The sequence below is a fragment of the Aquila chrysaetos genome, chromosome 13 (assembly GCF_900496995.4).
Source record: "Aquila chrysaetos chrysaetos chromosome 13, bAquChr1.4, whole genome shotgun sequence".
Lineage (NCBI taxonomy): Eukaryota > Metazoa > Chordata > Aves > Accipitriformes > Accipitridae > Aquila > Aquila chrysaetos.
In genome coordinates, this window is record NC_044016.1 from 3,851,082 (window position 1) to 3,863,655 (window position 12,574).

Consider the following 12,574-nt stretch of genomic DNA (forward strand, 5'->3'; position numbering starts at 1 on the left):
AGACTGGAATTGGTGTACAGAAAAGTGGTTAAGAGGAATGAAGATCATGTCTTCCAAACGGAAACCAAATAGTCTTGGTTTGTTTAATAAGTCAAGAGCCTAAGGAGGGAAATGATTGCTCTTGTACTGATGCAATAGGAAAATAAACACTGATGTTTAACAAAGAGCTGTTTAAACTAACACTGGCAGAGGGTAGTTAATAATCTTACATTAGCTGTAAGCAGTTTATAACTGTAAGAGCAGGCAGCTTTCAGGAGAGCCTGCTGGAAAAAAAGGGAGAACAAGAAACCCAACTGATCTGAAGACTGAAAATTCAAGCAGAGGCAATATTGCTTTGCCATCTCAGGTGCAAGAACAACCCTCGCGGGTATAAACAGGGAAGAGAGTTTCTATGTCCAAATATGCTGGGAAAGTTCACAATAACATTGCTGGACTAATACTCCTATGTGACTACCTCTAAGCACACCAGATGTTCACAGCTACATGTATTTACTCAGACTACTCAAACTAAGAACACTTACAGGTATCTGGAAGCTCAAGATCTGTGAAAGTATAACCCTATTGTATGTCAAATTTAGACAGCCAGTTTTTCAAAATAATCTAATCTATTAAGCATTTCCTCAACAAATGTCCTTAAAATACAGCTGGTATAAGTGGGTAATTGCTTCAGTTAATGCTTTATTTCGAGAGTTGTGGCTCCATACAGAGGGTAATTTCCAGCAAAGTCGTAACAGAGGAAAACACTCTTGGGAAATTTAACAACGAACTTAAGGCTCTCTTAGCATAATATAGTGAATAACAATTAGAAAGATATCATTAACATATGATACATAGCTGTGATTTTGTCCAAACTAATTAGAGCAGTTGTTATCACTAATATTAGGATGAACACTAAATCAAAGATATTAATAGTGCATATATATTCTGTAATTTGTGATTTAAATTTTATTTGATACAGTGATGAAGGCAAGTCTTTGTTAAAAACTACCGTATCACTTCAAGTATTGCAAAAGGAACTGTCATATTTACATCAGCCTCTACAGAGGAAACTTAACTCGGTGCTACTAGTAGGTTAAAAAAACAAAAATAGAAGAGATGGACCAATGTCTGCTTTTAAGAGAGATCAGCATCATGTCACATCTCGTTTCCCTCCTGTGGTACTTCTGCCTCTCAGGCACTGGAAGGGCGCACGTGTGTGCGTGCACTCGAGGGGAAAGCTGGCCCGGGAGCAGCAAGCCGAGGCAAGTAGAAAGTGGGATGGGGAGTATTTTGTTCCCGCTAGTGAAGAGGGGGTTGGTCCCACCTTCCATACGGCCTTATGTATAAAGACCCAACAGAACTGTAAATCATACCTAAAGAAAGTAAACACTAAAAAACCACCAAACAAGACCTATGGAGCTTTATCCAGGGACACGTTTTTTAAATTACCTGTCTTGTGTTACGCTGTTGATCTTTGAATATCATACAAGCAACTTGGCCGCAGCGATATGGATACAGAACTGTAAATAATCACAGACGTTTCATCAGAAAAAGATGTGAGTTATTTCTATTTAAACAAATGCTTTGCACAGGAGGGCAAAAGGTATGCAGTAGTATTTCAGCAATTTCCAAGATGTCAAAACATTCCTCGAGTTCCAGGTTAAAGGGTGAAATCTTGGCCTTAACAAGATGCTTTTCAAATATTATGGGCCAGCTATGGATGAACCTAACTGTAAGCAAATCCTACTGTGGATTGACAGAGTATTTTACAGGTGACTTCCTCATGCACGCAACCGTCTTAACCAACCTACAAATAATTACACATTTGGCTTTTTACACCAGTCCTGTCTCATGGAAGGGGTTTACATGGGAAAGTGGGGCACTCTGAGCACCATCTGAGACCAGAACCAGGGTCTGTAGATAAAGAGAGAACACAGCGCTTTCTGTTTGCAATGCTGTTTATTTTAGAAAAGCCCCTTTGATCATCTGAATGAAAAATGTGGGCAGAAAAGTCACAAATGTTATAAAACAAAGTTTATTCTGCAATATTTTGTCATAATGAATTGCATCTCTTTGGTAAAAATAAACTTTATAAACGTTTTAATTAACAGAGATTAGCATACAAAAAACTAAACTTCTGTAAATCGTCTTTAAAACGGGTAAAGGACTAAACTGGAGGAAAAAGGGTTAGAGTTGGTCACCTACTGGCAAAATTATTCTAAACAAACCCAAGGACATTGCTTATGCTACATTAGAAACAAGCTAATGGGTACGGTTTAAAAACAACTCTGGTTCATTTGATCAGAAAGCATTCTTACAATTCACTTTTAAATAAATAATAGTTACAATGAATTGGCAATTATAAAATGTTTTATATCACTATATGGCAGTAACATAATACTTTTAATTATGCACTTTTTAGTTTGAAGAAATGTACATTTATAAAACAGACTTTGATAATGGCACTGGCAGTTAGGTGTGAAGAATGTGCTTTAAGATATAATGGCAGGTGCAACATTTAAAATATTCTACCTTTTCTTTTCAATAAATATTTTGACTACACCATTACTAACGTGTATGAGCGTACTTTGCTTTAAACCAAAGCTTCTACTTACTTTTCAGGCTGATGAAAAGTTGCAAACCATACAACTTCCATTTTACAGTTGGATTTGAAAATGTTTGATGTGTGTGACTTTTACAAAAGCAGTAATTTAGTATTGGAACCTGAAAGGCCAATACAGGTTCGTACAGTATTCACATTAGTTTTATCCTGAACAGAGCAGCCTCCCTTGTACATAAGTCTCATACACTCATTCACTGTATTTAAAGAATTGAATGTGGTTCATTAATACTTTTCTTGCCAAAATATATCCGAGTCAACCATTGGCATGAACATTTTACATATGTCACAAAGAAAAAAAAAAACAAACCAACAATCAAAATAACTTTTAATTATATTCCATTTATACTATATACACCAGGGTCTCTAACTGAGGTGGCAAACAAACCCAAACCCAATGCTAGATAAGTAAGCGAAAGGAAGGGCAGCTATTCTCCCGCTACCAAGAGGGGTGCTCCGCAACTGAGCTGGCGGCCTTTACCTGCCAAAACACGCGGGCAGAGGCGTGGAACAACGTGGTGGAATAGGTCAGGGGCCCAGATCGGCTGCCTTCTCCTTCGGAAGGAGAGAGGGAAACCACCAAAGCTTGACGAGCATGGCCCTGCCGCACCACTCCGTGTCCTGGGGAAAGGCTGCAATTGCTTCCCCCTTTCCACAATTCCAGTTCTCCCAGGCTGAAAGCTGTAAGGATGGATGCAGCTTTCACCGCTAACTTCTGATTAGTATGGCTTTATTGCTCGTTGCACATGGTAATTAAATGCATCGTTAGCATCCCAACCCCACCCCTTCAGAAATGCTGAAGTCATTATCACCAACTTCAGGGTTAACAGCGGCACAGCCACACTCCTAGTAAGTATTAACCTTCTCAAATTTTATCTGAGGCAAAAAAATAATTCAGAACCAAACCAAACCACGGAGCCGACTATGACCGCAGTTTCCAGAATACTTGGACCTTGATCCAGCTTCCACTGGAAGCTACAGAAAGGCTGCAACCACCATCAGCGAGAGCCAGGCAGCACCCCTCTTCAACAGCGTGCAACTGAAATCATGGCACCGAGCAAAATCCCAGACTGCTAACAACACTTCTGTGTAGCTGAATCCTCATTTTCGCATGGACACAAACTCTGCAGCTTTCTTTGCAGTTTTCCAGCAAGGTACAAAAGCAACCCGTGAGCAAAAAGCAGTTTCACCGAGCATTCGCATCTCCACATCTCAAAATCCTAAGAACCACTGCATTGGTACTTAATTTTCCTTTAAATAGCGAGTTTTACCCCTACTATCCATCAGTAACACATACGATATCAGATCTAATTGGCTAATGCACCACTTGTGATATCCAGAAGACATACACATCTGCACACATGTTGCCCTGTTACGGGTGTAGGCTAACGGGTGTTCACACAAAGCAGGAATGCAGCGGAGTGATTTATTTCTTGAAAGGGAAGAAAAATATTCTTAAAAACTGAAGTACTGGAAAAAAACTGGGAAAAAAACCCAAACCACTTTTTTCCTAGTGTTTGTGCTTTAAAAAAAAAAACATAATTGGCTTTAAATTCCAAAACACAAAGAACCTCAAATATTTCAGGCTTGATCCAACAGCCATTGAGTCAGCGGGAGCACCACCGTTGTCTTCAAGAGGCACTGGAAGAGGCCCTCAGAGCAACAGACCTTCAGCAGCATGGCTGTGTTCATATTTAAAGTAGAGAGTTTATGGCAGTATTCACGAAGAGACTGACAAATAAGAAAAAAAGAAACAAAAACCAAAAACCCCCAACCACACTGATCTAAGAAAGGCCTCCAAATAGCCAGAAAAATACCCCGTTTGGGAAAGGTTAACTTTTGGCTGAATCCAGCACTGTTTTCAACAACCAAAACAGTGGACACTGGCTTCCTAGGTAGCTCTGCTCCTAATTTTCAACCAGCTTGCCCAACACCGGCTGGAAGCAATAGCTTCACGTGTTAGCGAAAACATTTATGGCACATCATGCTACCTTTCAGAAATGGGAAAGATGACCTTTGATAGTTGTATACAATTCTGCAACAGACTTAAGGCATCCTTATACATACAGTACTGTTAAAACCCACTCCAACAGAACTGCTTACCCATTTTTGAACAGAAAATTTAAAAAAAAAAACAAAAAAGCCATCATCTACAGGAAGCTATAAGCAATCACCACTGATTTTAAAAGAAAGAAAAAAAAAAAAGAGGAAAAAAGTTCACCATACCACTAAAACATTTTTGGCTGAAGGATGTCTGGGAACTATAAAGAGATTCTCTTATTGCAAAAATGAATTGTGGAGGAATTTCTTCCCGAAACAGAGAGGTCCTCCTGAGCTATGATGTACATCCAAAGGCTAAAGCCGTTAGATGCCCCATATGCGGCAGCAGGCTGATAGGGTTCACACAGCACAAGGCACAGTGATCTGGGAAACAAAAGGTAAGGACAGCCCATGTGACAAAAACAACGAACATTGAGGGGACGGGGCAAAAAAACCCCAAAGCAATTCAGGGTTCACCGATCCAAAAGGCAGCTATTCTATTTTGTCTCAGTTTAGGGGGTAAGACGTTCCCTTTTCAGCAGCTGTTCGCCACCTAAAGCCTCCACCTCGTCCACGTTGTCACCACCATCAACTGTTGGGCTCTTTTTTTCCCCCCGAATCGGTACAGGGGAGCAGAAGGGTAGATGTTGCAGGACTACACAGCTACTACATATTCAACAGCGGTGATAACACGAGGACAACATCAAACTTGGCAAGTGGCAGCTTTCACTGTTGGCTACATCCAAGGTGCGCGTATGTATGTGTGCATGCATCTGCATGAAAAGGACACACGCCCCCACAAAAAAAGAGACAATTTGTCTTAAGATGAAAAAAACCCAACCTGTTTGCCTTCAGGTATCTGACCTGCACACAGCAGATTTAGGGGAAAGAGGAGAAAAAAAAAAAAAAAAAAAAAAAGAAAACTGCGGGTGGTACCCCCCTCGGCTCCCCCTTATCCCCACTATTCCAGGAGGTACTTGGCATCTTGCTGAAAGCAGCTCCTGGAGCGCTACGGGTTTTCAGCCACTGCGTCAGATGGGCTGAAAACTGCAGCCACTCGGAGTCGCTTCCCCAGCGTTTCCACTGGGACCTGTCTCAGAAGAGGGAAGAGAGGACGAGTGGGAGGAGGCAACTGAGGCCAGGACCTGCCCCCACCCCTGCTTTTTTTTTTTTTTTTTTTGTCCTCCTTTTTAATCCTTTACATGGAAGTCAGAGCCCTTAGGGCAAAATTCACCTCTGCAGATGGGGCCAGCAGAGATGTAAATATGATCCACAATGTGCATCTGAACAAACATATCTCTGGAAAAAAAAAATAATCAACTATTAAAAAGGAAAAAAAAAATTAAACAGTGATCATTAAGAAGTATGCTTTCAGGTTTTCACAAGTCATGCATCTCTTCTAATTTGAGAAGATTAAATATTTTTTTTTCTTTTTAGGCAGTGATTTAAAAATAAATGGCTAAATTATAGTTAGCGCCAAAAATAAAAAAGCAATGAGTCCTCTTATGGCTTTGATCTCCCTTGTGAAGGGTAAAAGTAGAAGAGTATTGCCACAATTAAAAAAAATATATGTATATATTCAACACTGACAAACATACTATTTTTTCCTTTGCTTGTGACAGTGGGTCTTTGCAGTACTTATTAAGGAGCTCAAGCACGTTTGGATGCCAGCGAGGTGGAGCAGAGACCCCGCTGCTTCTTTCAACTCCTCATCAATTTCTTGACATAACTCCTTGAGTGCTTTGTTGCTAGGCTGACTTTCCTCAGAGGTATCTACACAAGGTTGTGATGCATAGCCACTGTCTCCAAGAGGATCATCTTCATAGTCAACGTCTGTATCCACTTCACTGTGAAATCCTTCGCTGCCATCGCTTCCATCATGGCTGGTCTTGGAGATAAATTCATACACCTCGTCAAGGGAGGACAAGGAAGACACGCTGGACCTAGATGCGCAGCGCTGGGAACCCATGCTGCTGGCACTGTAGTTGTGATCCTCCTTCGGATCGATATTGGTGGCCGCGGAATCACTTTCCTGCAAATTTATGGAACTGGGAGGATTGAACGCACTGCCGTAACTCCTCTTCTTCGGTGTCTTCAGAGGCTGAGGTTTCTCACCTATTAAAAATGAGATTTGTCAGTAAGCAAATACTCCGAACAAGATCACCTGCAAAATGAGCACACTATGGCTGGTTGATTGTAAAGTAAGCTGAATGTGAGGATTTAAGAGTTGTAATATCTTGTGCACATTTACTGTCACCCACAGAGGACAACAGTCTTCAACTAATCACAACTAAGAGCTGGAGAAACAGAGAAGTAGCTAAGAAACTCTTCTTACCGTCTAGCACAAAGAGGGCAGGGGAAGAACTTTGCAGAAAAAAACAAAATTAACTGGGAAAAAAAAAGAAGGTTGTTCTATAAAACTCTGTAATGCTAGCAGAAAGAATAATCAAACTAGAATTTCTTCTTGACTGTTTTTACTATCTGGAAACTAGACCATACTCGTTTCCTGAAACTTTATGGAGAAAACATTTAGCTACTGGGTAGAGAAGAAAAACAGGGTAAAATGGTTTATGCTTACAGTCCAACATCCCTTGTTGAATGGAAGTATTTAACAGCATCATTGCAGTAGCAGCATCAATATCGGATTCTGTGAAGGAGAAGCAGCAAAACATTAGATCTCGGGTAAGCCTGACAAAATGAGGTCCCTAGAACATACAGAGAATATATATCTGCATATATTGGCCTACAATAAAGAGCAGGGGAGGGGGGGAAATGTACGAATTCAGACAGAGCATGACTCTTGTACAGTGCAGTACAGTTATAGAACAGTCTCATACCTTAACTATGATATTCAAAAGTTGAATTCTCACATTGCACTTACCAAAGCTGAAGCCAAGAATCAGTGACATTAATTAGACATTCAATATGACGATGCTGTTGCTATACTTATCAACAAGTGGCTTTTGTTTGTACCGGTTAAGAAAGATGATGCATATGGCACAGCAAAGCATCTCAGCAGCTTCATACCCTGGTTATGTGAATATGCAAGGCTGAGAACTAACGTGCCCGTTAACGCAGCCCTAATTCAGCACACCTCTCTCCTCCAGCAGTATTTTTCACACTAACGCCAAGTCAAATGGAAGACATTGAGAAGACGAGGGGGGAAAGGGCACTGAACTGCTCAATCTAGAAAGCATGGGGATCTAAATAATAAACAGGCACTTAAAAAGGTTTAGGTAAACTGTGGTGCTTTTAGCTACAGTGACAAGCGCTGCTGTAAAATGTCATCCTTCACTGGCCAGAGTGGATTGCTTACAACTCAAAAAGGGCACCTTAAGGATATTATGGCAAAGAGTGACATCTCTAACCAGAATCAGGTGATAAGGAAAAGAAACAAGCACACCTTTCCCACTAATTTCAGAACACACTCATGCACTTTAAAAAAAAAAAAAAAAGAGGAAATCCAAGGTCTTCCTTCGCTCACTCCAGCTATGGATGATGAATACTCCTTATACAGGAGAGAAATATATAAGAAATAGATATGGTGGACTAACCAGGCAAAAGAGGAGCAAAGAGACAGTCAGCTCTCACAAGAGCCTTGGTGTCTCAGAGCAAAAGACCACATCCAAGGTGTACATACGTATGTAGGTATGCACGTACACATGAGCAGTGAGTGGAGAAGCGGGGCTGGAAGACAACGTGCTGGAAGGTACCGGCAGCGAGCAGAACAGGCTCTCAGTCCTGCTGAACTGGAACTTGGGTGGGAACTGTTGAAGTGAAACATCAGCAATTTTTGATGGCATTTGTTTCTCCCCCCACCCCATTATATGCATTAACTATATTACTGAATTTGAGGGGAGGGTTAGTATTGGGAGAGTGACTGCAGAATTGTCAGTTTGGCTTCCTTATCTTAAATAATTGTCCCTAACTTCATCCCTGGTCAAGGAGAAATTTGAATAACATGACACCTTGGGAATGCTGGACCAACATGGGAAGGGGACTGAGCTGCTGTTTCCAACACAGGTTATAAAACATACACATTCCCCCCTTGTTTTCACTGTCTCATTTTAAAACCAGCATACTTTAAGGTCTATCCCATTGCACTCATGAGATTATTTTTTATTATTCTGTTTTGTCTTTCTTTGGCAGCAATAGAGCCCCTGAATTTACAAGTCATATGTATCCAACTGACAAAAAGAAATAAAAAAAGGCATGAAGAGTTACTTTCCTCCATTACCATAATCAGAAAGTGAAATATTCCCATTCCTTGCTTGCTATCACTGACATTTTATTTTAACATCTGATGTTGGTATATAAGCACTGCCTTTTTGAAATGACAAGCAGAGGCATTAATGCAACAGAGAATTACTACCTGCAAAGAGCATTTCTGCATCTTAGTACCCCCAAAGAAAGAGGAGAGACGCCTCTGCAGCGACTTCTTCGCAGAACTCTGTGTCACCGCTAATGTGCTTTGGCTTCATTTGTGATTGCTCTCCTCGACAGAGGAGTATTTCCCAAATTTATGCTTCCCCAGCAGAATGGCTGAGGAAGCACCTTATTACAAGGAATTCTTTCATATGCACACCAGCTGCCCTATGCAACCCCGGGAACATTAATGGGTTGTCTCTAATGCCAGGGAGATGCTGAACAGGTTCACCAAGATGCAGAAATTAAATGAAAGGGGATATACGTCATCATTTTGGCACCTCCAGTGTAGCAAATTGGAATAGTTACCATCAGACTGGCAATCTCCAAACCTGTCACAGGACACACCAGCAAAATCATTAAGAGGAGAGGGATTTCTTGTATTCTCTAACAAGCCCTGAGAATCCCCGATCTAGCAGCCCTGCAGCAGCCAGCCAGCCAAGGATGCTTCCTTGCCACCCAGGTACCACCATAAAACCTCTGTCTGGATGCATGGTAATTATCATCTGTGGACCAGGCAGCTGCTTGGTCTCTAAAAAACCTTGGCTTTGCTGCCTAACCAATGTTTCTGGTTTGTGGCCAAAAACTAAAAGCAACCTTCTCACCTCAAAGCCTACCGTGCTAGCAAAACCAGAGCGCTGGATGTCTGCTATGCTGCTCAAGTCCTACTTTGTCGGTGGCCTTTCATTACCCTTTTGAAAGAGCTTTAACAACACGCCTTTACAACAAATTAACACATGCTCACTTTTTCTTGGAATCAGCCTTTTAAAAATTGAGCACAATTCACTTTTCAGCACTTAAAAAAAAAAAAATTATTATTTTTGACAAGGAGAAGCCTTCAATGTATTAAGTTTTAGTAGTGAGGTGCAAGACCTGTGCTCAACAGGCTTCTTCAAAAGAAATGCTGCGATACCCAGCATGCTGTCTAGCTCCCTCCTGGTACCAAGGCCCACTAAAATGTTTTAAAATGAAGAAAACTTCTAAAAAAGTACGTATAGGAAAAGGAAGTAACCATCTTCTATTCAACAGCTGTTGCTACTTCTATTTGCATTTGACTGTCGATGAAAAACAGATTTCCATCTTAAATTCAGGTGTTGGGGTTTTTTTTGTTTGTTTGTTTGTTTTTTAAATCTGAATCTGGCTGGCTATTTTCCCTTGTGGAAAGCAAAAGTAGAAATCCCTAGGACAGAACTATGCTAAAGTCCTTGTTACTCTAACGCTTGTTAAAACCTGTAAGAGTAGGTAGATCCCAGGGGGCTGAGAAAGGGGACACCAGCAAGACAAGCAGTGCTGCACTTCAGCAGGGATTCCCTGAAATAACAGGAAAAAAAAAAAAAAAAAAAAAAAAGAAAACCCAAAACCTGCATTTTTTTTTCTCAGCAGCAATACCATTTTGGTTTTGTCCGTGCTACAGAAGAGCAGGCGTAGCTAACGCCGACATCCCCTGCTCAGCTTGCACGCTGCTGCCGGTGCCCAGCCCACCCCTCGGGCAGGTCCACAAGTGCCAAACAACTGCCCTAACAGCACTGCCAGCCACCGCGGGGACAACCAGGAGGGATGGACACCTTCTGAAACATCATCTACAGACAACTGTGTTTAACTTGTTAGACGGGGAAATGTGTCGTGCTGCTGAGTTCCTGCCATGGCTAGAAGAGATCACTCATCCACAGTAATATCCTGAGCATGAGTCGGTCCGATCTAATCTTTCTCCACCAAGTTTTGGTGACTGTTGTTAAAATAACATTTATACAACATAAAAGCTTTTGGCTGTGGTACGTGATTTGTTTTCTCCTGCACCTACTTCATTGCTAGTGTAGGAAACACAGAGGGATATAAACTTGATTGAGGAGCAGCACTGCAGCCTACAGTATCAAGGCCTGTATTCAGAGTCCATGTATTACACCCAACCTATTCCCCTCTCCCAAGAGTTAAAATCAACATTTTGCAATTTTTAAGGTGAGAACCTTAAACTAAACAGACATCAGGAGGCTATTCTGTTAAACTGGGTTAATATCCAGAACTTAGGTCTTCCTGCATAACTACACTGGCAGTAACACCAGCTTGCACCCAACTTTTTGGCGAGTGAAAAGTACCACACAGCTGTGAAATACTCATCTGAAGGATACTCGTTGTTCTACATTGCCCTGCAAATCCTGTCATGCTCTCCCACCCACCTGTATCAAAGAACCAACTTTAAGGGACTTCTGTGGCTACATCCCACAAGCTTTATACATTAAAATTTGCTGCCTTTTGTTCTCAGCTCCTGGTAAGCAACAAAACTAGTGTAGAGATACGTAGCTTTCAGATTTGTTTCCTACTTAACTATTCTTTCTTAAAGTAGGTCATACTTGGGAGTGATGTGTCTGCTAAATACCTTGCTGGCAGAACAAGATGGCCCCTATTACATCTTGAAATTCATCTTCTGGATTTAAATTCAATACACAAGCGGCTAATATAAAACACATGCGTTCTACCACATCAGGTTTTTTCATAATCTAGCAGACCCTTCAGACCAGGTCCATACACAACATCAGCTGGGCTTCAGGACATGCTTGCAACTAAAACCAGGGGAGCAGAGCGAAAGAAAATTAAATGTTTACCTTTGAGAGATCGGCCATGATTCTGCTGAAGGACTGAAGTTAGGTAGTGAGGGGACGCTGACCTACTGAAAAGAAATGCAACAGGTCAAAGAGAAGCCCTAATTAGCCAAATGATTTGTACAAAGTATAGCAGACACAATACAATGATCATAGAAAGGTAAAAACAAACCCAACCCAATCACCACAGTTTGGTGGGCAAGCAATTTCTATTGACCTCAGTAAATGGCTTGACACATTGGTTGATGGTTTATGTAGCACCATAACCCATCATCAGCACTTGGAAAACACCTCCAAACACACACACCAAGCAAAAGTCTTGCTGTCAAGTGAGACTAACTTCTACAGATTTTATGTAGCTGCCTGTTGTGGTTTAACCCCAGCCAGCAACTAAGCACCACGCAGCCGCTTGCTCACTTCCCCCCCACCCAGTGGGATGGGGGAGAGAATCGGGGAAAAAATAGTAAAACTCGTGGGTTGAGATAAAGACAGTTTAATAGAACAGAAAGGACGAAAATAATAATTATAATAATAGAAGAATTGGCATATACAAAACAAGTGATGCACAATGCAATTGCTCACCACCTGCCGACCGATGCCCAGCTAATTCCCAAGCAGCGATCCCTCCCAGGCCAACTCCCCCCAGTTTATATACTGGGCGTGACGTCACATGGTATGGAATACCCCTTTGCCAGTTTGGGTCAGCTGTCCTGGCTGTGTCCCCTCCCAACTTCTTGTGCCCCTCCAGCCTTCTTGCTGGCTGGGCATGAGAGGCCAAAAAATCCTTGATTTCCTATAAACACTACTTAGCAACAACTGAAACCATCAGTGTGTTATCAACATTCTTCTCATACTAAATCCAAAACAATCCACTATACCAGCTACTAGAAAGAAAATTAACTCTATCCCAGCC

The 12,574-nt window shown here is 41.4% G+C and overlaps 1 protein-coding gene across 7 annotated transcripts in view; it reads right to left on the reverse strand.

Annotated features, from left to right (window-relative positions):
* Positions 1–1,919: 1,919 nt before the first annotated feature.
* Positions 1,920–12,574, reverse strand: part of FOXN2 (forkhead box N2) — a 37,022-nt gene continuing 26,367 nt past the window's right edge. For 2 of the 7 annotated variants that reach the window (XM_030035655.1, XM_041128417.1), the window contains 3 exons: positions 11,665–11,729; positions 7,218–7,286; positions 1,920–6,754 (listed from right to left, as the gene is read on the reverse strand). In XM_030035655.1, coding sequence (XP_029891515.1) covers positions 6,237–6,754; positions 7,218–7,286; positions 11,665–11,729 — 652 coding nt within the window. In that variant the 3' untranslated portion in view covers positions 1,920–6,236. The remainder of the gene's footprint in view (positions 6,755–7,217; positions 7,287–11,664; positions 11,730–12,574) is intronic. The other 5 variants (XR_005933843.1, XM_041128420.1, XM_041128419.1 and 2 more) reach the window with 5 other exon arrangements.